Raw genomic sequence first — 27,551 nt, 5'->3', positions numbered from 1 at the left:
AGAAACTCCTATTTTAATATAAAAGTGGTCCCACACCTGGTAACTTCAGTTGGGGAAATCACACGGAACAGACTGGCTGCTAACATTTAGGAGAATTCAGTGTAAGATTACAGAGCATTTTCAATATAAAAATAAGACTTTTAATTAAAAAAGAGCACATAAGCAGCGCTGGATACACCCTTGAAACAACAGAAAAGTATGGAGCGGGGCTTTCCATCTGGACGCGGACTCCCAAACCGCATATGACGCTGGATGCCGGATACTTTCAACTCTCAGATAAAGCCGTGACCGTCCCCAGCAGGCTGTGCTGGAAAGGCAGCTTCGGGAGGAGTGAGGTCCGCAGGCTCTCTGGCTCTGGAGTGAGGAGGCGGGACCTCCCAACGGGAGCACGGCGGCTGCTGTGGGGACAAGAGGCGCCAGGTCCATCCAGGGGAGCACATCCGCCGCTGCACGAGGGCTCGAAACCATGGCTGTGACCTTCTTCTCCCGGCGCGGTCTCCTACCGACCCTCCGTGTGGTTAAAGTGCCCCTACAACGAGAAAGCAGTACGTCGTGGGAATGAACCTACCTTGGCTTCAGGTGCATAGCAGAGCTCTGCCTTTCAAACGGCTGGGCTAACACACACTCTGAGCTAAGCACGTATTTACAGAACATATATATAATATTATAATTGAGATATTTAAAATGCTTCCTACAGTGCTTGGCACATAGAATGTTCTCGATAAATGTTACTTCTCTTCTCTCCTATGGTTCTATGAGAGGGGAAAAAAGAGAATGAAAGTATCATTTATAAATTCATAGCTTTTTTTTAGTGATGTCTGAATACTGAATATGGGTTCAGCACGAGTGCACTGCAGCAGGCTCCTCGCAGGGGGGCCGGGGCTGGAAGTGACCCAGCTTCGCGAGGGTCCCACTCGGGCCTGGCCTCCCTGCCCCCGGAGCAGAGCTCCTGTCTCCTCACCTTCATGCAGAAGCGACTGAGATGTCTCGTCATGCCACCCCACGCTGCCTGGATGGGGTTTGTCTGGAGACACACCGGAGGCAGAACAAACAGGACAGGCAACAACTCGACACACGGACACGTCAAAAAGAGGACCTGAACCTCGAATCTTCCACACGACAGGACCTGCAGGAATCACTCCCTTCAACCTCTCACCCAGTCTCTACTCCCTGGTACGACGTCAGGTTCCCAATCATCGCGTTTTTCTCCCCAGGGTCCAGTTTGCCGATGTCCCTCTCAAAGCTTAGACCCCTGTCCCTGGTGCAGAAGTGAGGTCTCACGTCCTCAGACTCGGAGGCGGCCACTGGCAGGGACCAGCCCCTGGAGCCACGTCTGATGGGGGGTCTGGGCACTGAGCCTGATTTGATAAAGGCACGAGGGAAGAGGACAGATGTGCCTTAAACGTTAGTCTCACTGTTGACAATTCGTACGTCCACTGCCCGTCTGAGAAGGCTTGAAAAGTGGTATTAAAAGCAATAGTGGGAAACACAACACTTGATAAAACACAATTTCAGTATTTTTCCACCAGGCAAGAGAAGAGTGTTTTTTTTTTTTTTGAAGAGAGTTGTGTTTTGCTTCTAACACTGGGATCAAAAGAGAGTAAGGTCCAAAAAGACACCTAGGTTCTTCAGAATAACACTGTCAAAACCCAGTCTTGAAAGCAGAAAGAAAGAAATGCCACACCAAGTTGAAGGGATCCTCAGCAAGATTGACAGCTGATTTCTCAGCCCAATTCAGAGTGCTGAAGGTCAACCAAGAATTTTGTATCCAACAAAACTATCCTTCAAAAATGAGAAATTAAGACACTCCCAGATAAACAAAAACAAAAAATCTGTCGTTAGCAGACCTACCCTACAAGAAATACTGATGAGGCTCTTTCAGGTTAAAACTAAAGGACCTTAGACCGTAACTCAAGTCCACAAGAATCCATGAAAATGGCATTTGCTCCCTAATTACCACCTATGAGGCCCCCCTCCACTGAAGCGGTCTCATTTCAACAGCACTCTCTCTGCCTTGGGTCGAAGCTTCTGAAGGACCTCCTCTGGCTGCACCTCTCTATGGACGCCCCCAATAGGTCCTGTCCCCTCCGGAGCCTGTCCCCTGGCTGGGAGAGCCTCCCCACCAGAGGCCTTCTCCTGAGATCAGAGCCCGTCCCTGACATGCTTGCTGCAGGCTGAAAGGTCCACCATGGGGAGGTGGGAGTGGGAATGTGGATGGGAAAGGACGCGTCTGTGTGCTTAAGGCCTCCTGTCAGTCAGGACTGGGCCTGGGCTGGGAACAGGGGTGGGCCAGGGGCCAGCTTTCCCTCATTGCACCAGATCCCAGCATGGAGCTCCAAGAAGTCCACGATTCCCTATTTGAACCTCGCTTTCCACCTTGTTGTGAAGGCTTGTTTGTCAGTGTAAGTCCGCAGCAGTTGGAGGAGGGCAGAGCACACACCAGGGAAAAAGACGACCGATTCCTGAGGCCAGGTTCTGCCTCCGTCCCGGACTGTCCTGATGCTCCCAGGCACTGGAACCTGTCCCAGCCCAGTCCAGAGAGCCTTCTAGGGCAGAAGTGGATGGTGGGGACAAGGCTTAGTACTTATGGGTACCCAGCAGCAGCTTCTGGCAAGCAGCTCAGAACAGCAGCCAGCACGCTGTTCTGAGTCTCCTACCAAGTATGTCCAAAGCGATCAAGCCTGGGAAGCGACACATCTTGACCAGGGGAAGGACACGTGGGTGGCATGGGAATCAGGGGGAGGTGAGCTGGAGCAAGGGGACACCCCATGACCGTCTCTGCTCCTCGGAGGCTGAGTCAGGGGCTCAGGCTGGGAGGGAAAACGCAGGCATGAGCCCAGCCCTGGGCTTCTGAGGGGCCGGGCCCTCCTGCCACAGTGCTGTGATGGGCAACGCTCCTGCCTCAGACATGCAAGGATCAGGAGCTTCACGGAGGAGCTTGGGCAAACAGGTAGCTCTAAAAATAGGGTGTAAGGATGCATGTATTTTCCAGGAACAGCCTTGCGTTTAAAACTAAAAAAAAATTGTATGCACAGCTTTCCTGGACTTCCAAAGCAGGCATGGAGGACACTCTCCAAAATCCACTCAGGCTGTTCTCGTACATAAATTCGTGTTATCTCAAACTCACTATGGTGGGCTGGAAGGGAGGGACAGCCTGGCTCCTCACCAGAGACATTGACCCTTAAGAGGTCTGAGGAACCTGCTCTGCAAAGAGTCTGAGGAGCTTAAAGGGCCCATTTACCCGCTGCTGCTGCTGCTTTTAAAACAGATTCTTGTTGCTGTTTCATTTTAACCTTTTGACTCCCTCACCAATTTCTCCCACCCCTCATGCACCATCTCTGGCAATCACCAATCTGTTCTATGAGCTTTTTTTTGTTGCTGTTTTTGAGGTTCCATGTATAAGACAGAATCTGTCTTTCTCTGTCTGACTCATTTCATTTAGGACAATGCTCCCAGATGCCATCCACGTTGCTGGAAACGGCAGTATCTCCCTCTTTCAAGGCTGAGTAATATTCCACTGGATAAAGGGCACAATTTCTTTATCTCCTCCTCCATCCTATTTTTGCAAGCTCATCTTAGGGTCAACAATCCTGATGAATATTAGTTTTAATACTTTATCTGCAGATTTGCTTGGATTTTCTATGTAGATGATATCAGGAAATAACAACTTCGTTTTCTTCCTCTTCTAACTCTTACAGCCATTGTTTCTTCTTCCTTGTTTAACTGTCTGAGTTAGAAACCCTGCTAAGCAGAAGTGGTGATGGCAAACAAATTTGCTTCTCTCTTCATCCAAAGAAATGCTCCCTCTAAGTGCAGAGACCTTTCAACCTCACCAGGAGAAACCCCCTACTTCTGGTTTTATCTTGAGTGGGATTTGGAATAACTGGGCAGTTTCTGTCTCTATTAAGATGACAGTTTGATTTGTCTTTTTTCCTCCTTTGATCAAATAATGTACTTCCTTTTCTAAAGCAAGTCATCTGTTTGTTCCTTTATGTAGAATTTCTTTTAACCTATAAAACCATCTGGGATGGTAGCTTTTGAGAACTTTCCCAAATTATTCCATTGGGATTCTCTCTTCTGGAGTTAGTTCTGGCAACTGAATTACTGTGAGGGCAAGGGAATTCCCACTGCACTGGTCTCCCCAGCTCTGAGCATGTTACAGACACACGTTCACAGGACAGTCCCCTTAGCATTGCAGAGCGTTATTCCAAGGTCCTTGGTGTCTGTAACCAATGGGGGTCTGCTGTCACTCAAAGCACTGTTCCTTCACGGCTATCAGTTTCTCTGATAGCTGGTTTCTCTCCAGCAGCTCTCCAGAATTCTCTTTCACCATGATACATCAGACGTGCAGATATACCAGGTCCAAGACTCACCAGGACTTTTCAGGAATACAAAAAAGTATAGACAGCAACATAATGAACATACACGAACCATTATGTGGCTTACAAGATGAGATGCCGCAGGCAAAGTGTCATCCACCCTCACTGAAGTATGTGTTTACTGAATGAATACATGCCAGTCCACTTACGCTGGCTCAGCTGGGAAAGAATCTGCCTGCAATGCAGGAGACCCAGGTTTGATTGCTGGGTGGGGAAGAGCCCCTGGAGAAGGAAATGGCAACCCATTCCAGTATTCTTGCCTGGGGAATCCCATGGACAGAGGAGCCTGGTAGGCTGCAGTCCGTGGGGTCACAGAGTCAGACAGGACTGAGCAACTGAGCCACTTACCCATTCCCCTCCTGATGGGCGTGGATGTGATTTCTGGCTTTCTGCTAAGCAAACAGCGCCACAGGTGTTTTGTGCACATCTCTGCAGGCCCACTCCAGGACCAAACCCGACAGAAGCCAAGTCCTGATGACAGCCGCAGGGGAGTATGTCTGTATCTACTGCCCTGCTTCTCTCCTATGATTAACAACGCACTTAATGTCTTTATCCGTAGCATACGCTGGTTAGTCCAACATGCTTGTAGGAAATCTAAACTCCATTCTTTAAAAAACACGAGCTTTTCTGTGAAGATCCGTTTCACTGTCTCCTCACATATAACATTTTATCCCCAGAGAAAGAAGTTTTAGTTTTGTTCTTTAGTCACCTGAAGGTTCTCTATTCCTTCAGAACCTGAAATAATCTCAACCACCCAGTAAAAAAAATTTTTTTAACCAATTTTCTGGCATCCATATTCAAAGGAAACGTTTACTGTCAGAGATTCTATCTGAGGATTCTGTCAGCAAGTCTATGCAAACTCATCTATGGCTACACCAGCACAGCCAGACTCCTCCTTGGCCCGCTGCCTCTCCCACCGTCTGGGGGACTCAGCCCTGTCTTGGCCACAAAGCCCTCACGGGTCTGGGAAGGACGTCCATGAAGCCCTGTGGCCTCACGGCTGTGCTTCTGAGCATGTCAGAGCGGGCCACTGCCATGCCCGGTGCGGGGGTGATGGGGCCACAGACCAGCCAGGACAGCGGGCACAGGAGAGGCCTACCCTGCGGGCTTGGAGCCCGGCCTCCCCACTGACCACGGCGCAGGGCGGGCCGGTCACCTAGACCCACGGACTGCGTTCCTTATCGGCAACCTGACTGATGACCTCTGGGGTCCCTGCCGAACCCCGGGGAAGTGCACAGGGCAGCCTGATTCCTAACGACCAGTGAAATTCCAGTGACCCCTCTGTGACTGTTGTCTTCTCTCAGGACGCATGGATAAAGGGCCGATAAGATCTAGCTGCTGCTGAAACACAGAGAGTGACCCACTGCCCACGTGTCTGTGTTACTCCATGTCAGAGTCTGCTGTGCCCACCCCGGCCCTGGCTCTGGGCCTGACCCCCAGGCCAGGTGGCACTGCCCCCATCACCGCAGGCAGGGCACAGAGACTCCTGTCTGCACCGGCTTCCCCCCGGCCCTGGGTCAGGGCAGTATTTATAGATGCCGCAGATGCAGGGAGCAGTTGCTAATGAGACAGACAGGTAAATAAGACAGAGCAAATACTTTAAAGGTCACCTGTTTGGAGATAAGAAGCAGTACAGGGGAAACATGCATCCATCTAGAATCAGAATGACCATCCTGGGGCACCTCCCTCCGCCCTACAGGGAAAGCCAAACCCCGACAGCAGGCTGGGGACCCCTCCCCGGGACCACCCCTCCCGCCCCCCGCCCTCCACTTCTGTCCCCACATCGCCCACCTCTCTTCTCCCAGCCTCCCATGCTGTTGTCAGGCCATGGGTTTCAATGTCAAAAAGGGAATAACGTAGAAGCTTGTTAAGATGCTCCCCTAGTTTTTGCCCTCAACACTAATGAACAGGCTGTTAACCAAGTCAGTTTGTTGGGGATTGGGAGCAGTGGGGTCCCCAAAACCAAAAACACCATTCTGCATGTTGGCTCTTAAGTAGTAACTCACTATCAGCTTGGGTAAAAACTCAGTAACCTGAGATAAACCCCAGCAGAGGGGACTGGCTCCCAAATGCTGAGCCTGCTGGGCAACCAAGACTCCAGGCCTAGTTAAAGACTGCAGGCTTTCTGTTCTCAGGAGGATCTGTCCACTCCTTAGCTGGTTAGCCCAGGTGGGGTCCAGACAGAACAGAGACTCAGGTGAGGAATGTGGGCTTCACAAGAGGAATGTGGGCTTCAAGGTCACAGGTGACGGAAGAGAAGAACACCCACAGGAGGAAGGGAGGCACCTGTTCCCCAGGAGGGGCTCCCCCCTCAGGCGGGGGGCAGCTGGGAGGATAAAGGGAAGAGATGGGGTGACCGCAGAGCCCGAGGGCTGCCACCCAGCAGAAGCTGGGAGCGAGGGGGCCAAGTCCTCAGGAGCTAGGACCCTGGAAGTTGGGGGGGGAGGCCAGCTGGGGTGGGGGGAGACGAGGGGAGGGAACGGTGCCGAGGGGGACTGCCACGCTGACCCGTGGCGTCTGGAGGGCCCCTCCCTGAGGAGCTGCAGCACACCAGCAGCAGGTGCCACTCAGAACAAGGGGCGCTGACGAGGCAGCACCGCCCCCCCGGGCCAGCATCCTGAGCCCGCTCTTCCTGTGGCTTCCGGCCTGGTGATGCCCCCTTCATGCACCTTCATGTGGCTATCCTGGAGACCTCTCACAGCCTCGCGAGGGTCCATTTAATGGGAAGAGTTTCTAAGAAGAGCATGATTTCATGGCACACTTGGCTACCATGATCCCACACTGGACAAAGACAGCTGAGCTGAGTAAGGGAGGGAGCCGGCTGCATGGCAGGCCCAGCCTTGGGAGCACTCGAGGAAAGGAGCCTCCTGCAGGCGGAGACCATCGCCCTGGCCCTGCAGCCCGGGTGGTGCACAGCAGAGGGCCACCCACCCGGGGGCAGAGCAGACACCCTGAATGACAGAACACCACGGCCCAAGAATCAGGGATGGCTTCACCCCGGCTGTCAGTACCATGAGCGGGGTGGCGAGGAGCTGCTTCTTAATAATAACGTGTATTAGGAGCTGAACCTGAACACTGATCACCCTAAGACGTCATCAATGAGCTGCAATGGGCCAAAGGGGAGGCTCGGGTGTCAGCCTGGGGGGTGAGTTTGAGAAGGTCTACAGGGAAAGTCCTTGCGTGCATGAGCAGGACTCACGGTGACCATCAGGAAGAGCCTCGTGGGGGAGAGCCAACAGACCCAAGCGGTGAGCTGAGACAGCCACGTGAGAATTCCGAGCAGAACCAACCGGGTCAGCTGACACCTGCTGAGGTTAGAGACACGGCAGACACGGGGGACCCGAGGAGGTTCTCAGGGAAAAGCGTCCAGCTCGCTGAGGCACCAAGGCAAGCTTCCCGCCAGCGACTCCCCGTGCCTCTCCTAGGGGCGCCGTGGTGAAGACTCTGCCTGCCAATGCGGGAGGCGTGGGTTCAGTCTCTGGGTCGGGAAGACCCCCTGGAGAAGGAAACGGCAAGCCACTCCAGTATTTCTGCCTGGAGAATTCCATGGACAGGGGAGCCTGGTGGGCTACACTCGCTGGGGTCACAGAGGCGGATGTGACTGAGCACGCACGCACACGGGGCTCCCACCCAAGCCCCAGCGTGACCCCTGCTGCTCTCTGAGCCAAGCTCGCCACCGGGGGCAGCCTCGGGAACGGCGGGCCTGGACAGGCAGGTTTCCGTGCGAACCGGGCGCACCGTGAGCGGAGCCCCGCGTTTAATGAAGTCTTCTGAAATTTGGAATTGCTGCCCATAGGTGATTTACTGTTAAGCGCTTCTCCCTGGGATCTTGCATTTCTAAAAATACTATTTGCTTTTTATTTAACACTGAGCCTCTTGATGTTCTGGAATACAAAAATAGTGTCTTATTATTTTAAAAGCTTAAGAGAGAAACTAGCCATATTATTAGAAAAAGAAGATATATGCAGCTATAGTCTGTTCAAATATCAAGAGGTGTGACTTTTCAAATTCACATTTCAATCTTTATTTACATAAGACTTTTAGAAATAGTGGGTGTAAATATTAAATCACCCAAGCCTGGGTGAAATTTTATTGAGAATAACTACAAATAAAGGGAAACTGATTTTTTAAAGTCACTTTCTGAAAATTTAGATGGAAAGAATATCGAGCATTAGTGAAAAAAATGATATATTTACATATCAATATAGGCTTTCCACGCACAGACTCGTCTCCTAGGAAACACACAGAGGCAAGCTTGGGGAATCACAAGGGAAGGAAACCCTAATCAAACAGGTGCTGCTGTTCAAACAGAACATCAGCTTGAACGATCCAATCAGCTGTTCGAGCCAAATTTTTTTTTCCTTTAAGCTGTTCATGCCAGAAGACGACCTCTTGGAGCATTAAGAATCCGTACTACATTCCAACTGTCTGCCCAACAGATGGGGGATTAGAAAGGCACATTCCATGGAAATGGGACGAGAACAAGGAAGGTTTCGAGTTAGTCACCAGCAATAATGCACTCTACCCACAGTGCGGTCATAATATTAGTTATCAGAATCCAGGGCACATTTGGCAGTTACATGAATCAACCGAAATACAGGAAGTTGCTGGATCTCTAGTTTCAACATTATTCAGGATTACTGGAGGCAAAAGAATCACCTGCAATGTAGGAGACCTGGGTTCGATCCCTGGGTCGGGAAGATTCCCCTGGAGGAGGGCATGGCAACCCACTCCAGTCTTCTTGCCTGGAGAAGCCCATGGACAGAGAAGCCTGGTGGGCTACAGTCCACAGGGTCTCAAAGAGTCAGACACAACTTAGCAACTAAACCACCACCACCTCCACACCACAAAATGCAACACGACTACGGAGGTTTTCCTGATGATGGAGTACGAAAGCAGGCAGGCACATCTCCACGGGCAGGCCCACCTGGCCCTGGTCTTCCTACTTGTCTAAGGACTTCAGAGGCCCCCTGGTGACTGGCCTTTGTTTAAAACAAAATCACCGCCTCCTCCTACAAAACAGTTGCCCACAATGCACCACGTGAAGACTCTGCAATTTACTGACTCAAACATTTGCTGATCAAAAGCAGCACTGTGTTGCCTCTAAAGATCTTTAGGGGGAAATCCTGAAAACACTCACACACACACACATGCTCCTGGTTTCGATGTGGAAATTAAACACAATTCTGTTTTATTGCAATATGAAGACTGCAAGCTAAAAATTAAAAAAAAAATTATAGAGGCTTCAAAGCTTTTAGAACAAGCCCAAATTTAGGAACAAAGGTATCATGATGCTAACATGAATGAAGGACAGGGAAGCTTGGCGGGCTTGGGGTTCACGGGGTTGCAGAGTCGGACATGACTTAGCGACTGAACAGCAACAACGTACACTTCCTGATTTTCTGCCCAGCACAGGGGACCGAGAATCTGACTCTAGTGACACTAAGACGTCCCATTCCTTTGAATTAATGTTGTGAATGCTATTTCTCCTTCTGAAATTTGGGATTTATGTGAAGTGTATGCAAATAGGAAAAAGCTTAAGGAGGGAAAAGAAAAAGCAACACTGATTCCCATTTGGGTAAGTATATGAGTTAAGGACATTTCTCTAAGAGGTCCTCAAATTAGCTCTATTTTAACCATTTCCAGGACCTGTTCCCTTCTCTAAACCCTGTTTTTAGAAAGAATTTTAAATATATATTCAATTTGTAGTCTCAGTCTGAAGCTGGAAGCAAATTAGTTTGCAGCCGAGCAGAATGCTCAGAAAATCAACCTGCACCTTTTAATTTACCCCCCTCGTTCCTTAGGAGCGAAACGGCCGTCTCTACCGCCCTTGTTCTACGGATCCAGGGTTTAAGGTCAGGCCTTTCAGGTCACAGCGAGCAGGGGGATGTACTTACAGACTCTCCCGCGATGCACCGCGGGCAAGGCTGGGCCCGGCTCCTTCCGCCGTCCGGAGGACCCTGTCCAACAAACCACAGCCGCGGATGAGCCAGGGCAGCGCTTATTCACACTTTCACCGAACGGGTAAAGGCTGGTCTGCCGGAGCAGGAACCTACCCCCATGCCTGGTCGGCGCTGGCCGCTGTCGGGCCGTGGTGAGGGCAGGCGGCCTCTGCGCTGGGCATCCAGGGACTCGGGCTCCTCGCTGCCCCCGGACGCTGGGATGCGCACCCTCACCTGGGGGCAGTCCCGCTCTGGCGCCGCGGCGTCCAGCCTCCTGCACGCCCGCTTCTGCAACGACACAGTCTCACTTTAGATGGCCTCGGAAAGCACACGGCGCTCTGACTGAAGCTGCCTCTGAGAACCTGGCTGCAAACACAGATCCTCGAGGAGCTTGGAAAGTTTATAGGACGTTGGAGAGACAACTTCCAACTTTATCTTCCGAGAATAACCACCATCACTTAACCTCATTACTTCCAGCACAGTCTGATATTTATTTAGCTTTACAAGTTCAAAATAGTCATTTGAAACAATTTTGGTCAAAATTCTTATAATAAACTGTTGTGCCTGGTTTATCGATATCGAGAATGTACAAGACCTATAAATTTTTGTTCAAGAAACTAGTTTTGCGCTTCGATACTTTTGCCAGGTTGGCTGATTTTATTTCACGAGCTGCACACACAGCCCGCACGGGATAACCTTCGGGAAAGGCACTTGACTTTGGCATTCCCGTGAATTGAAGATGAATTACAAAAGCAGTCTTCCAAAGCTGAAGGAAACGGCTGACTCTCCAAGTTCCAAGTCTGTGCTCCGTGGGGTAAGGATGTGTTCAGCGACACAGAGCAGATGGGCAGGAGGCCTCTGCAGGGGACACAAGGTCCACCCTGTCCTGGGTCCCCGCTGCTGGACGGTGCCCGCCAGAGTCAGGAAACACCTCCGGTTCACAGGTGGTCCCACACTCTCCTCAGTCACCGGCAAACCATCGTCATGATTTGTGCCAAATCTGTTCACGATCCATTCTATTATTTATTCATTATTTTCTAAATGGACTTTTTATTTTATGGACTTATTTAATGTAGAAACCTGGTATCAAGTGCTAGTTTTACTCTTCCTTAACTAACATGTCTTAAAATAGATAGCTGAGGGGGAAAATGGCAAATGCTGGCCTCTGAGCCCCTAAACCAGAGAATAACGCCCTGCGGCAAATACAGCACAGGCTCCAGGAGCCTGAGGCAAGGACGGAGGTAGCCAGCCCCCCATCACCCACGCCACCGTCCTTCCTGAACACAAGTCCAGAAAGGTCAGTCACTGCTGCAGAACCACACCCGGGCACAACCTGAACCGGAGAAGGCAGACATCTGGGAATACGGCCCGGGGGACAGAAAAGCCACCAGACCCCAGCGCGGGTCCGCTCTGCTCCAGCCCACAGCCTCCAACGTGGCCCTGCCCTGACAAGGGCAGGAGGAGACGCCGTGAGCGGGACAGGACAGGGTCGCCAGCGAGGGCAAGGCGCCCGGACGCGCAGCGAGGAGGAGCCCGAGCCCCAGAGCCCAGAGGCGGGCAGGGGCTCAAGTCCGCACGGCGGCCACGGACACAGCACTCAGCTCCCGGGAGGGGCACGGCAGAGGGGCGGGCCGGCGCCCCCGGGGCCGGGTGGTGGCAAGGAGGAGGAGAGAGAGGGTGAGTCTGGGGTCCAGCAAGTGAGGATGCCCATCATACGAGGGGGCTCACCGCCACCCCGTCCACCAGCAGACAGACAGACACCTGCTCCACCTGCGCTCAGCCACACCAACAGCAGAGATGCCTAGCGGCAATCTTTAAAAAAAAACCCAGAACATAAGAATTCCTCCTGAAAAGACATGGGTCAAAAGGAGACTGTAAGTCTAACACTCTTAAAAACATAAACACTCAAACAAACAGTTGAGGATACGAAAACCCATCCTGAGTTAGCAATGTAAAAACAGAAAGGACAAAAATGGGGAGGAGCCAAGAGGGACTTGAATGAGTTCAGAAAAGTAGTGGAGGGAAGTGAGGGAAAAATTATACAATGCACCAAAGAGGATAAATTCAAGTGGAGATTAACAGAGGACACCAAAGAGGGGCAGGAGCATAATCAAGAGGAGAAAACGACGCAAAGAAGCACGGGCGGCTAGAAACGCACGGCAGCAGGGAGGGGAGACAAAGCCGCAAGGAACGGCGCTGAGCCAGAGTCCTGCAAAGAGGAGAGCAAAGTAACAGAGCAGAGCTGAGACTGAAAACTGCGGCCCGAGAAAACTTCACGGAAAGAGGAGACTGGCTGACGCTCAAAATGAGGAGGCTCACGGGGCACCTGGGAAAAGTAACCCAGAATGACCAACACGGAGACACCCTAAGAAAGCCGGGGGACTGCAAAGAAGAGACGAGACCCTCAGGGCCCCTGGGCGCGCGGGTCAGCGCCAGTGCAAAGGAACTGGCCAGGCACTGGGCTTCTCAAGGCCAACACGTGAGTGAGACAGCAGAGAAGCATGCTTTCAGAGCTCAGTGAAAGAAAACACAAGCCAAGAATTTAGAGTCGGCCACGCTGTCCCTCAAATGTCAAGATTACAGAAACAGAATTTCAGCATGCCTGAATTTAGAGACCACTACAGCCATGAGCCCTTCTAGAGGATTCTATGTGAGGGTAAGCTGCATCTAACTAACCAGTGACGACTGGGGAAATTCCAGCGTAAGGATTTTTCGTAAGCATCTGAAGGTATTAAAATGTACATCTCAGACTAAATTTAAAATAAAGGTGGAATCAGGCTGACAGACAAATGTGCAAATATTACATCCTCTGACATGGTGGAAATAATTCCACTAAAACACGAGAGATGAAGCGAGAGGGAAAGTGGAAAAATTCTGTAGTGCAGGTCAGTACTGTACCAGTGACAGTCGTGTATCAAAGGGACCAGGAAAAAGATTAGAAAGTGTTAAACGAATGAGGGAAACACAAAACCATCATGAAGGAAACACACAGCGGAAAATATTTTAGGCAAGATTTACTAACAGAGGCTAACTCAGAAGGCAAAGGCGTAAGAAGAAATATGCTTTCTCCCCCAAGGTATTTATTAATTTATAAAGTTTCCGTTTTGTACATAAAACTGTTTTACATATAGTTTCAACATATATTTTCATGTTTCAACATATCTCCCCCAAGGTATTTATTAATTATAATTATAATAGTTATAATTTAATTTATAAATTAAATATAATTTAAGTGCAGTTTCAACACATCTCCCCCAAGGTATTTATTAATTATAAAGAAAAGACTGGTAACTTCACAGTTGAAACCATCTTCATCCAGAGACAAGGTCAGCATCACGGTACTGAGACATCTTGACATCACAGTCCCCATAAGATGCACTAAGAAAGCATAACATCACCTTGTGATACTCGTGCCAGAAAGGGCGTGGTCTTAACCTCATCACAGAAGATGCTGGACAACCCACATGGACTGACAGTCTTCTGCCAGATAGCTGACCGCTGCTCCATAGACGTGCCAGGGTCAGGAAACCAAGGACACGTCAGTGACTAGAGGGGTGAGCAGGACTCGGCGCAGTGTGGGGTCCTGGAAGGACGTGTCAGTGACTAGAGGGGTGAGCAGGACTCAGCGCCAATGTGGGGTCCTGGAAGGACGTGTCAGTGACTAGAGGGGTGAGCAGGACTCAGCGCCAATGTGGGGTCCTGGAAGGACGTGTCAGTGACTAGAGGGATGAGAAGACTCAGCGCAGTGTGGGGTCCTGGAAGGATGCGTCAGTGACTAGAGGGATGAGAAGACTCAGCGCAGTGTGGGGTCCTGGAAGGATGCGTCAGTGACTAGAGGGATGAGAAGACTCAGCGCAGTGTGGGGTCCTGGAAGGATGCGTCAGTGACTAGAGGGGTGAGCAGGACTCAGCGCAGTGTGGGGTCCTGGAAGAGATCCAGGACAGAAAAAGGGTGCTAGCGGGGAATCAAGTGAGGCTGAAGTGAGGCTGGAGCCCGGGCGACGGCCGTGCATGGGGTGAGCCTGGCCATCTGCCGATCGTACTGTGCCCACGCGCATTGTCCAGGTGATTTCTCTATATTACAGTTGCTTTTCCCCAACCTTTCTGTAAATCTAAAACTGCTTGGAAATGGAAGTTTTAAAAATGAAGATAAAATCTCCTGCACCTGCTCTGGTGTATACCACACATCTAGAAATACAGATATAAGCCAAGTCACCTTCCCACGATCCTAATTTTTCCTCTTGAGCGACATAAAGAGTGACGTGTGTAAGTCCTTTCCCACGTGTGAAGACAGCTCTCGGACACCTCCGAGGCTGCTTCTCTCCAACCAAGCATTCCTGCTCTCTCTCACTCTCCCATATCTGAGAGGCTTTCCAGAATCTTCCTCTTCTAGACACCATGTCCTAGAGTTTCTAGATCGTCATTATTCCTCCTGAAATGCACCAAGTAAAATACTCCCAACATGCTGTCACCACTGCGGAGGAGAGCAGAGCTCCCCCGCCCCCACCTCCAAGATGTAGTCCCAAGTCCACAGGGAAAAAAGCCTGGCTGAGGGGCCCCAGTGACCTGCCACCCAGGTCCACACGAGGCCGGCAACCCCCCAGCTCACGGCTGTCTCCCCCACAGGACGCACAGCCCGTTCCTGGGGACTATTGAGGGTCCTTCTGCTTTAAATTTAACCCCAGGCTCTGCTACATAACCCTTAAGTTTAGTTTCCAAGTCTAATCTGATTTCCTTGCTATTTTCCAGTGTCTCAAAGTAGTGCCAAATACCGCCACCATCATACGATCACCTTCGTGACTGGAAGTGGTGCCGCCTTCCGTGTTCCGCCTGAGTCGGATGGAAGGGCTGAGGAAGAAAAGACCAAGGACCGCGATCTCCGGTTACGCAGGATCTGCTCAGCCTTCACACTGCAGAAAGAGGCATGCTGTGTAAAGGGGTTTCCTGCCAACCCCCAACTATCTGGGTGGGACTTGCCTGGTGGCCCAGCGCGTAAGCCCCTGTGTGACCACCGCAGGGGGCCTGAGTACCATCTTGGGTCGGGGAATAAAGATCGTGCATGCCAGGCAGTACGGCCAAAAAAAATCCAGGCAAAGAGAAGTGGGGATACTGACCGTGCCCCACGTCGTCCACACGCAGGATGTGACCTTCCTCCTGCAGCCACACCCCAGCCCCGTGCTCCTTTCTGAGGAACATCACTTGCCAAAAAGGAGAGCAGAGGGGCGTGGACGGGTGACTGTGAGCCGGAAGCGTGCTTCTCGATGAGGTCTACACACTCCATGTTTCTCGATGAGTTAGAAGGATTCTAATTTCTTCTCTGTGGGATCAAACAAGGCCTGGCACAGCGGGTCAGCAGACCTGTGGCCACCCACGGTGGACACTCCTCGAGAGGCTCCGCTGGCGGGGGCTGGGTCCCCAGTGGCGGGGGAAGGGGAGCCACGCTAACCCCAAGTCAGTCATCGAGGGCTGGGCTCCTCCAGGGAGCATGGTGGCCCTCGGCTAGCCGAGGGGATTAAATCATTCATGGTTTCTGCTTTAAACAGGGATTAGTGAAAGCTGGGTGTATATGACACTGGTCGCATATTTACTCGGCAAATATTCCAATTACCATGGATTATGAGGGCTGAGAGGCGCTGAAGTCCAGGATGCATGTGTCATGTGCCCCGCTCTCTCCACTCCCTTCTGGAGAGGCTTCAGTCAGCCTTCATCAGGGCACGTGAAGGTTTACCATTTAGCTGCAGACAACGACTGCAGCCATGAAATTAAAAGATGCTTGCTCCTTGGAAGAAAAGCTATTTAGACAGCGTATTAAAAAAGCATAGATATCACTTTGCCGACAAACACCCATCTAGTCAAAGCTATGATCTTTCCAGTGGTCATGCAAGGATGCGAGAGTTGGACCATAAAGAAGGCTGAGCGCCGAAAAATTGATGCTTTCGAACTGTGGTGCTGGAGAAGACTCTTGAGAGTCCCTTGGACTGCAAGGAGATCAAACCAGTCAATCCTAAAGGAAATCAACCCTGAATATTCATTGGAAGGACTGATGCTGAAGCTCCAATACTTTGGCCACCTGATGCGAAGAGGCAACTCACTGGAAAAGACCCTGATGCTGGGAAAGACTGAGGACAGGAGGAGAAGGGGACAACAGGATGAGATTGTTGGATGGTATTATCAACCCTATGGACATGAGTTTGCACAAACTCTGGGAGACGGTGAACGACAGGGAAGCCCAACCTGCTGCAGTCCGTGGGGTCGCAGAGTCAGACATGACTGAACAGCAACAACTGACTCTGGCACTGTGTAAACAAAATTCAAATCCTGAATAAACACAAAGACCCCGTTACTTAGTAACTACAGAAGACCTATCAAGCAGCAATCTCACCAGAGAAGAGTTGAAAAAGAAACACAGTTGAGTAAGAGAAGACACTTGATAGGATGCCCCCTCTGGAAACCCATTTCTCGACTCTGCACGCAAAGAGAATGTGGAGGGTAAAGAAAGAAGATGCCAACTTCCTTGAATGCTTTGACAGAAACACCTTGTGAATTATCTTCAATCAGCACAGCAAGAAAAGTGGCAGGTTTTTGAAAAGCCTCAAGTCAAGCACATGTAATATATATGCTAATATATGTTAAGCACATATACTCTAAGTTAGAATTCCAATGTAAATTGACAGAAGTTGGTAATGCAATTAAAGGTAACTCTCCAACTACACACATACATGCACAATAATCTCATCTTTCATTTGAAGGTATTTTAAGGATTTTTATTGACCAGTGGAATTTATTCTAAAGATCACTTGTATCATGAATGTGTGATGCTGACTGAGTCCCAGTTTTATCAGAAAGTTGCTGAGTGAGGTATTCTAGGCCCCAGTAAAGAAAGCTCACTTTGGCTGGAGCAGCTGACGCGGACATCCACCAGCTCTGAGACAGAACCGCTAGCGCCGGGGAGCAGGACTGCGGAGGTCTGCAGACTGTTGCTGAGAAAAGCGTGCAGAGATCCCCCCTTGGGGACAGTCACTTGGAAATGACCTTGCACTCCTGGGGGTGTTGCTTTCTGCAGCACAGACTCAACTACAGAAACCAGTGGAAGCAAGGATGCCTACTCTCAACCCCGTGTGGCCAGGTGCCCTGGGACTTCAGCCATGGGGACCATAACGTCGGGATGCTGCGCGTCATCAGCTGCCCTTTCCGGAAGACTCCTCCCCGTCCCGGGCACGGACTTGCGTCCACACCCCAGACCAAGTCCTGCTCAGGAAAGAGAAAGCAACCGATGAGGAGACAAGCGAGGTAAGCCACGGGCCCCACCGTGATTCCATGAAAGCTGGCTCCCCAGAGGAAGGTGGTGGAGGAGAGCAAAGAAAAACCACTCTTTTACTTCCAATGAAAATGAAAAGACGTAAACACACTCTACACTGAGCACTAATTTTGTTTGCATGATTTACCAAGGACAGTATAAACCTAAATTATAAAAAAATCTGCTTACCACAGGTGGGACCTAGTAACTGTCCTTGCAATGATTTAAAAAACAACTACAGCGCGCAGTGTTTCTATAGTTGTTATTTCAGTAGCAAACCAGAGCCCGTGCTGCCAGAAAAGCAGGGCATTTTACTTCTGTTCTGCACGTGAAGAAGATGAAGTCCACCAACCCCAGCTAACTTGCCTGAAGTCCAGTGACCGGAAATGCCAGACCTGGGGCTCAGCATGCGTTCAGACAAGACTGAGACATATACTAAAGCAGCACTAAAAACTGAACAATGTATGAAAAATGTATGAAAGCTTAACATAAGGCTGCAGGAATCAAGGCAGCGCAGTAACGGCACGGGATACACACAGAGATCACTGGGGCAGAACCCAGAGTCCAGGGGAAACCCTTCCCTTCACGGCAAACTAACTTTTGACAAGGGTGCGGAGACAACTCAGCGGAGAAAGAAGAGCCTTCATAAGAAGTGGTGCTGGCGGAACTCTCTATCCACATGCAGAAAGAGGAATTCAGGGCCCTAACACATACCACACACAGAGATGAACTTGGGATGATCAGAGAGCTAAATGTAAGGGCAGAGAACATTAAATTTTTAGAGGAGAACATAAGAGAAAATCTCTGTGATCTTGGGCTTGGCAAAGATTTTTTAGATACGACACCAAAAGCATGACTCGTAAAAAAAACAAATTCATAAACTGGATTTCATCAATATTCAAAACTGCTTACCATATGCAAGCTAATGGACTTGTCTCCAGAATATATAAAGAAGTCTTTCAACTCAACAAGATGGCACGATTTTTTAAACAGGCAAAGGATGTGAATAGGAATTCTGCTGACAAAGATATACATATGGTCAGTAAGTACATGAAAAGATGTTCAACATCATTAGTCATTACAAAAATGCAAATCAAAACCACAACGGGGTACCATGTCCCACCCACTGGAATGGTTATAATCCAAACAAGTGTTGGCAAGGATGTGGAGAAAACAGAACCCCCATTTGTTGCTGGTGGGAATTTAAATAGTGCAGCTGTTTTGCAGAAGAGTTTGGTGATTCCTCAAAATGCTAAGCACAGAGTTACCTAATAACTCAGCAATTCCACAGCGAGGCACCTACCCAAGGGAGATGAAAACACACGTCCACACAAAAAACCTGTACCTGAACGTTCACAGCAGCATTCCTCAGAAAATCCCCGAAGAGCAAACAACCCGAATGCCCATCCACGGAGAAATGCTTAAATAAAATGTGGCGTTATTCATATAATGTAATATTTAGCGGCAAGAATAAATAAAATACTGATATGTATTTCAATACGGATGAACCGCTTACAGTAAGTGAAAGAAGCCAGTCACAAGAGACCAAATATTCTGCGACTCCATTTATATGGAATGGCCAGGACAGCCAAGTCAGCAGAAGACAGGAAGCAGACTGGTGGCTGCTCAGAGGGCGGAGGGCCGCGGCACAGGGGACCAGGCTTCTTTCAGGGGGGATGAAAATGTCCTGAAATCAGGCTGTGACGGTGTTTACACAACTCCGCACTACACTGAAACCACTGACCTGTGCAGTTTCAGAGTGAACCTCACTAGGATACAAATCTGCAGAGCTCTCCTTTATCATAGATTTATTATTTATTTATATAGGTATATATGTCTAGTCAAGGCTATGGTTTTTCCTGTGGTCATGTATGGATGTGAGAGTTGGACTGTGAAGAAAGCTGAGCGCCGAAGAACTGATGGTTTTGAACTGTGGTGTTGGAGAAGACTCTTGAGGGTCCCTTGGACTGCAAGTCCATTCTAAAGGAGATCAGTCCTGGGCGTTCATTGGAAGGACTGATGCTGAAGCTGAAACTCCAGTACTTTGGCCACCTCATGCGAAGAATTGACTCATTGGAAAAGACTCTGATGCTGGGAGGGATTGGGGGCAGGAGGAGACGGGGACGACAGAGGATGAGATGGCTGGATGGCATCACCAACTCGATGGACATGAGTCTGAGTGAACTCCAGGAGCTGGTGATGGATAGGGAGGCCTGGCGTGCTGCAATTCACGGAGTCGCAAAGAGTCAGACATGACTGAGTGACTGAACTGAACTGAACTGATATGTATATAATAAATATATACGTTATACACAGACACACACACACATATATATAGTCATTCAGGTGACCAAAATGTATTTTTAAGATACATCTGGTTCCTGGACTACAGCTCCCAAAACCCCTGGAATTTCTAAGCGACCAGAGCAATGGGCGTATTTTCTGTCACAACACGTGGGCCCTAGTCCTCAGTTCCTGAGGTCACTTCAGAGCGAAAAAGGAGAAATGGGTGTCCTGTTACTCACGCGAACAAAGTGACTTTTGGAAGGCACCTGAGGGGCTTGGGGGGACTGGCTGCCTGAGGAACCAACCAAGAGGAGCTGCTTGGGACTTTCAGTCCCACCCTCTGATTTCTGGGGAGTGCGGAGGGGATAGAAGCTGCGTCACAGAGGCCGCCGTGCAACCCAAGAGGAAGGGTTCCTCGCGCTTTCAGGACGGGAGCCTCGAGCTGGTGTGGCATGCGGCCGGGGCCCCAGGGGGACAGAGCTCCTCTGGGCCGGGCCTTGTCTTCTGTGTGCTTCCTACGGCTGCGGACTCACGTCTTTCGATATCCTTTACAATCAGTCATCTGGTGAGTCAAGGGCTGCCGCAGTTCTATGAGCGGCTCCAGAGATCCCTGGATCTAAGGAGGGGGTGGTGGGGACCTCTGACTTACAGCCGGTGGTAACAACCTGAGCTTTGGTGTCTGGAGTGGAGGGTGGCCTTGGGGGCCTGGGCCCTCTACCCGTGGGCTCTGAGGCCGTCTCTGGGTAGTCAGTGTCAGGACTGAGTTGAAGTCTAAGACATCCTGCTAGGGTCCAAGAACTGCTGGGGGAAGCCTCCACCACACACTGGAACTAAGTTCAGAAACCCATTTAAAATTACACATAAATGAAGCTATTTTTTTATCTGGGAAAGATTAAAGGCAAGAGAAGGGGATGACAGAGGATGAGATGGGTGGATGGATGTGAGTTTGAGCAAACTCCGGGAGTTGGTGATGGACAGGGAAGCCTGGGGTGCGGCAGTCCATGAGGTCACACAGAGTCAGATATGACTGAGCGACTGAACTGAAAGCTATTTTTTTAATGAGCAAAAAAATCTGAATAGACAGTTCACCAAAAAGATGTGAATGATTAATAAGCACGTAAAAAGATGTTCAATATCAGATATTCATCATTAGGGAAATAAAAATTCAGATTGCTGTGAACACCTAACTTCACATCTACTAGAATGACTACAGTCAAAACAACACGTGTGAGGAAGATACGGACAAACCAGAACCATCTTAGGATGCCAGCAGGGGTGCAAACTTGGACCACAAAGAAGACTGAGCACCAAAGAACAGATGCTTTCAAATTGTGGTGCTGGAGAAGACTCTTATGGGTTCCTTGGAGAGCAAGGAGATCAAACCAGCCAATCCTAAAGGAAATCAACCCTGAATATTCACTGGAAGGACTGATGCTGAAGCTGAAGCTCCAGCTCTAATACTCTGGCCACCTAATGTGAAGAGCCAACTCATTGGAAAAGATCCTGATGTTGGGAAAGATTGAAGGCAGGAAGGAGACAACAGAGAATGAGATGGTTGGACATCATCACCAATTCATTAAATGTGAGTTTGAGCAAACTCTGGGAGATGGTGAACAACAGGGAAGCCTGGTGTGCTGCCGTCCACGGGGTCAAAGAGCCAGATGCTGATGAGCAACTGAACAAGGGGTGCAAAAAGCTGCCACCACTTTAAAAAACAGTTTGGCAGTTTTTAGGAAGTTAAACATAAATTTAACATTGGAACCAGTCATTCTAGCCTCGGGGACTATTTAGCAGGAAAGAAAACTTACGTCTACACAACGACCTCCATGCGATCCTTCCGAGTTTTTAGCACTATTTGTGACAGCCAGAAAGGAAAAAACAGCACCAATGCCCATCCACTGATGAATGAGTAAACAAAATGTGGTGCATCTATACAATGGAGTAATATTTAGCAGTAAAGAAACAAGCTACTAATATATGCTTCATTGTGGACGAACCTCAAAACCATTATAAAAGTGAGAGAGGTCAGCGGCAAAACCGTACATTCTATGATTCTGTTCGCATGAAACATCTAGAAAAGGCAAATCTAGAGAAACAGAAAGCAAATCAGTGACGGATGAGACCCGGGGCGTGAATGGGAGTGCAAATGGGCACAAGAGAGCTTCCTGAAGAAAGCAGTCTGATTATGGTGATGGCTGCACAGCTAAATTCACGAAAAATCACTTCACTGTACACTTAAAATTTTTAAAACTGTAATCCATGTGGTCTTGATGGTAAGCGTGAAAGGGAAATCTGAGAAGTCATAGCCACAGGACCATTCGGAAGGGGCACACTACACCAGGCGATTTATAATTTTCCCTAAATAAATGATACACATTTCGAAGATAACCACCACTTGATGCATCAGTGTAAGTCTCCCGTCATTTCTTTTCAGTTAAACATACACACACTCTTCGTGGGAAGCAATTACAAAGTGGGTGTGAATGCCCTCTGGTGTGCCTCGCTTGGTCTTGGTCCTCCACGTGTCACTGCTGAGCACAAGAGACACCCAAAAGGGCCCAAACCATCCAAAACTGCCTCCTGACTGACCCAACCTCATTTTGACTCTTCTGAGTTATGTATAAAGAAATCCGCTGAAAACCAAATGATTGAGGCTGCGTGTAGCTGGCAGCATGAGTATCTGATTCGAGGTACAACTGAAGATGAAATCACTGATAAATTTCCTTTTTCTAGATGGGAGGATTGTTGTTGTTCAGTCACTCAGTCACGTTTGACTCTTTGTGATCCCAAGGACTGTAGCACGCCAGGCCTCCCTGTCCATCACCATCTCCCAGAGCTTGCTCAAACTCAAGTCCATTGAGTTGGTGATGCCATCCAACCATCTCATCCTCTGTCGTCCCCTTTCTCCTCCTGACTTCAGTCTTTCCAGCATCAGGGTCTTTTCCAGTGAGTCCACTCTTCTCATCAGGTGGCCAAAACACTGGAGCTTCAGCTTCAGCATCAGTCCTTCCCATGAATATTCAGGACTGATTTCCTTTAGGATGGACTGGTTGGATCTCCTTGCAGTCCAAGGGATGCTCAAGATTCTTCTCCAATACCACAGTTCAAAAGCATCAATTCTTCGGTGCTCAGCTTTCTTTATAGTCCAACTCTCACATCCATACATGACTACTGGAAAAACCATAGCCTGGACTAGATGGGCCTTTGTTGGCAAAGTAATGACTCTGCTTTTGATAGCTGAGTACAATTAAACTGAGTAGACCAGACAATACAGAGTAGCTCAGTGGATAATTTCTAAAAAAAAACAAACAGGTGAGAGAAGTAGACAGTTTCTTGAGGAGTGGGCTGCAATTATTTAGAACGAAAAGAGTGGCCACTGAAAGGCAGAGCCAAACGGTTTTGTCAGGGATCCACACCATCAGCTACTATTCACTGGGTTTTCACAGTGGGGATCTCATTCAGCAGATGAGGAAGAAAACCTATGTCCTACGGAGCAGAACAAGCAAATTTAATTCTGAATTTCTCAGTTTGTAAGTTAGACCCCATAAGGTTACTTGGATGGAGGTAGAGACATCAATACATCTGAGTGGTTTTGCTGACAAGAACACCCAGCTTTACTGGACAACCTTTCAAGTGTTAGCAAAAGTAGATCTATCAAGTTATCCAGAGAAATATCATCAGCCCTCAAATTTAGGGGCAGCTATTCATAACATCCAGGACTGGTGAAAATGGCAGGAATTTTACAATTTACTCACGTCTAAATTTCAACAGCTGAATCAAAAACATTCCAGACCGCAACTCACTTACATGCCCTCCCACAAAGCTCAAGTGTGCTCACCCTGGGACTGAAGGCATGGCCTGTGTACAGGTGTACCCGGAAGGAAAAACATGTCTGCCGATAGGATGTGCACCTAACCGGTTCCAGACTTGCAGAAGAGCCTACAGAGCAGAGCTAAACAGAGCCACGCAAGGGCTGGCGAGTTAAAGCCTGTGTTGGAAACACTAACCTGTTAGTGGCTTTAGTCAGCAGTGACATTGCTGCTGCAGCGCAGAACCTACACGAACTCTGACAGTGTTAGCTGCTCACGCGTGTCTGACTCCGCAGTCCCATGAACTGTAGCCTGCCAGGCTCCTCCATCCAGGGAATTCTCCAGGCAAGAGTACTGGAGTGGGCTCTCATTCTCTTCTCCAGGGGAACTTCCCAACACAGGGATCAAACTCAGGTCTCCTGCACTGCAGGCAGGTCTGAGCCACCAGGGAACGTGTGTTAAAGGAATTCCTTCAGGAAGAAAACCCAAAATTAAACCAGATGGAAATAAAAATACACAAAAGACTGAGGCGCACTGGAAATGGGAACTCTGTGGGCAAACAGGAAGTTTTTGTTGTTGTTACTGAAACCTCTGTACTCTGCCCAGAGAGCCTGCTCTTCACAGAGCTTTTTTGGAAAAAGAGTCTTCAGGGAGATAAAAGGCTGAGGCGTAGACATGAATTTTTGGCATCTGGGTTGACACTTCCATTCTGAAAGGTGTGGTGAATGAGGTGGTTAGGGACTGCAAGGAGCAGGGCACTGGATGCCCAGCCACGGGCTCAACCTAACCAAGGCCTCCCTTCTCTTCTTCCAGAGCCTAGAACAGTGCTGGTACACAACAGGTGCACAGAAAAATAATTTTTAAAAAGTCTGTGCGACAGAAACGATGAGCACTACTGCTATTTAACCGCCACCGCATTCACTAACCTTGCCGTGATCGAGACACTCCCAAGAGGACAGGAGAGACTCCTGACCCTGGCTCATGAGGATCCTCATTCCAGAGACGGTCCTGGTGGCTGCAGCTCCTAATCTCTTCTGCTGGCTTTAACACACGGGGTGCAGAGCCACTGGCTATCACAGAGGTACAAAGGGACTCACGCTTCCCGAGTAACCAAACTCTGAATGGGTGTGTGTGAGAGAGACAAAGAACAAGAAAGTGGAAAACGGAAGGAAGAACTTGGCTACTTCATGAAGCTCAATCCAGATTATCAGATCAAAAACTAGGGCATGATACAACATAAACAAGAACTCTATCAGATCAGGAGACAGGACACCCCCCAGCACTACACACCCTCACCCTTGTCTGGCAACAGTCTGGATGTACTGGAGCCTCAGCCTGGGCACCTCATCCCACCAACTGTAACCTGAAAGACCACTCAAGGTTTCTTCTACTAAGCCTCTCCCGTTTCCTCTGATCAACAATGACCTACGGCTCCCCATCCCCGACAGTCCGGCGCATCACACTTTTCATCAGTTTATGGCCAACTTTGGACTTCGTCTTCAAGTCTCATGTTTTAGTTCCACAAGCCCCCCGGAGGAAGCTGTATAGCCCAGTGGTTAAGAACACAAGCCCTGGAGGGCGTTGGCAGGGTTTAGGACCTACGGCCACCACTTGCTAGTTGATTAATCCCTCTGTACCTCGGTCTCCTCGTTGGTCACATGGACATCCTAACAGGCCGCTGTGAAACTGATAACCCGCATGGCGGCCACCTGAGGACTGGCAGCATCGGCCACACCTCAGCTAAATGTCTCCGAGATGTCCTCTCCTGCGGTGCCAGCACTGCTGCACACCCAGGAGCTCAAGTCACAACCCTGGGGGTCATCTGGACTCCTCCCTTCACGCTCCCTTGCACGCCCACTCCACCAGCAAGACCTGCCAGCTCTTCCTCCAAAATCCACAGCCACGTCGGTGTGCTGCCATTACACGCCCCTCAGGCTGGGCCTCTGACACCTCTCACCATCTGTACATTGTGCCTCCCCCCGACCACCATCCCTTTCATTTCCCACAAAGCTGCTCTGGGGAAAGGGTGGCCCTTCAAATGTCAGGATGATTGTGCCACTTTCCTATTTACTTCCCACTGTCTGGACGATGGGGCTTCCCAGGTGGCTCAGTGGTAAAGAATCCACCAGCCAATGTAGGAGACACAGGAGACATGGGTTTAATCCCTGGGTCAGGAAGATCCCGTGAAGCCAACAACCTACTCCAGTGTTCTTGCCTGGGAAGTCCCATGGACAGAGGAGCCTGGCAGGCCACAGTGCACAGGGTTGCAAAGAATGAGACATGACTGAAAGGTTGGACACACACATGCCTGGAGGACAAGGGCTGCTGAAGCCACGGGCAGAATGAGACTGGGTGCATGGATGTCTTTGATCTGGGTACCACTAGAACGCATGAGGAGAAGGGGGTGACAGAGGATGAGATGACTGGCTGGCATCATCGACTCGATGGATATGAGTTTGAGTAAACTCCGGGAGTTGGTGATGGACAGGGTGGCCTGGCCTGTTGCAGTCCATGGGGTCGCAAAGTCGGACGCAACTGAGCAACTGAACTGGACTGAACTGTTCCACTGCCCTGGGCTCACCTCCATACTGCTATGCACAGAGCCAAACCTCCCTCAGGTTTGAGCCAGGATGGTCTGAAGTCTCCCTGTTACAGAAGCTTAGCCTATGCCCTGTGAGGTGGCACCAGGGAGAGGGGTGCTGCACCAAGAACATAAGCAACACTAGCTCATGGTCAGGCAGCGGGCAGAGAAGAAAGAGGCTTCAGGGGAGAAAGCGCCTCACTCCTGACAGGCTGTGCAAAACACTGGAGAAAAAGGCTGCCTGCACTAACTGGGAAGGCACAGGCCATGCTTATGGAGCCGGGAGTAGTCGAGGAAGCATGTAAATAATTCTGTCACTCCGTAAGGCGGTAGATGGCTGCTGCTCTTAGAGGGATCCATGAAGTAAACAAGATGAAATGAGAACCGGCGATTCGCAGGCAGAGGTGTTGGATAAGGGCGCAGCTCAGAGGCTCTGCCCTCCTTGTCACAATCCTACAGGGCTTCTGTCGATTCCCTGAAAGCCTACGCACTTCCTGCCCACACTAATTTTCCCTTCAAGCCTCGCATAGACTCGACGACGCACCCACCCCGAGCTGGATTAGGGACCCTGCCATTACCCATCACCTCTTACCCTGCTTTCTCGCAGCAAACGACTGGAGTGTCCGCTGGCCTGGCACCCATACCACACCCAGCCCAGCGCCTGCACGTGGCGGTTTGACTCAGGAACAGCTGCGCGCAGAAGGCGAGAGGGCCCTTGACTTTGGACACAGAACCTCCGAGGCCTCCGCAGCAACCCTGAGCACATGTAACCAGCCCTGGGTTTCCGGGACCCCGAGGTGCACGGGTCTGCATCTCTGCGCAGGCGCGGTCTGAGGGGCGACCCGCCCCACCCAGGCCCCGCCCGCTGTGCTCCACCCACGCGGGCGCACAACGCCCGCCCGGGCCCGCATCTCTGCGCAGGCGCGGTCTGAGGGGCGGTCTGCCCCACTGAGGCCGCGCCCACTACGCTCCGCCCAAGCGGGAGCGCACCGCCCGCCTGCGCCCGGCCTCTTCCCGCTGCTGGCGCCAGGAGTCGCCAGACCCGGTGGGCGTTCGCCCAGCGATCCCGCCTTCCCCTTCGCAAGGCCCGGGCCCCGGGGGACTCACCGCGTCCCCCGGGACCTGCAGATCCTCGGGCCTTCGTCGTCGCCATCGGCCCAGCGCCAGGGTGTCCATGCGACCCCAGGCCCCAAGCGGCCGGGCCTGTCAGCCCCCGATAGCGGCCAGGTGCCGCCCTCCTGGCCCAGCCCCGGCTGCC

The 27,551-nt window shown here is 50.3% G+C and overlaps 1 protein-coding gene across 8 annotated transcripts; it reads right to left on the bottom strand.

Annotated features, from left to right (window-relative positions):
* On the bottom strand, window positions 1–27,551 carry LOC102183566. Of its 8 annotated transcripts, none has more exons than XR_001917322.1 (6): window positions 27,401–27,551; window positions 24,639–24,829; window positions 23,911–24,182; window positions 10,436–10,609; window positions 10,277–10,339; window positions 1–529 (listed from the first exon to the last, which is right to left on the bottom strand). XR_001917322.1 is itself a non-coding variant. In XM_018041539.1 (6 exons), exons 1-6 carry the CDS (start codon window positions 15,599–15,601, stop codon window positions 500–502), a joined length of 717 nt encoding a protein of 238 aa, XP_017897028.1. In that variant the 5' UTR covers window positions 15,602–16,129; the 3' UTR covers window positions 1–499. The 8 variants fall into 8 exon arrangements, 6 of the variants coding, with proteins under 6 accessions (XP_017897028.1, XP_017897029.1, XP_005698660.2 ...); XR_001917323.1 differs by lacking the exon at window positions 27,401–27,551 and adding an exon at window positions 26,886–27,233; XM_018041539.1 differs by lacking the exons at window positions 23,911–24,182; window positions 24,639–24,829; window positions 27,401–27,551 and adding exons at window positions 962–1,126; window positions 15,113–15,230; window positions 15,435–16,129.

Source organism: Capra hircus, chromosome 26 (assembly GCF_001704415.2).
Source record: "Capra hircus breed San Clemente chromosome 26, ASM170441v1, whole genome shotgun sequence".
Classification (NCBI taxonomy): Eukaryota; Metazoa; Chordata; class Mammalia; order Artiodactyla; family Bovidae; genus Capra; species Capra hircus.
This window is presented reverse-complemented; position numbering and strand designations above follow the sequence as displayed.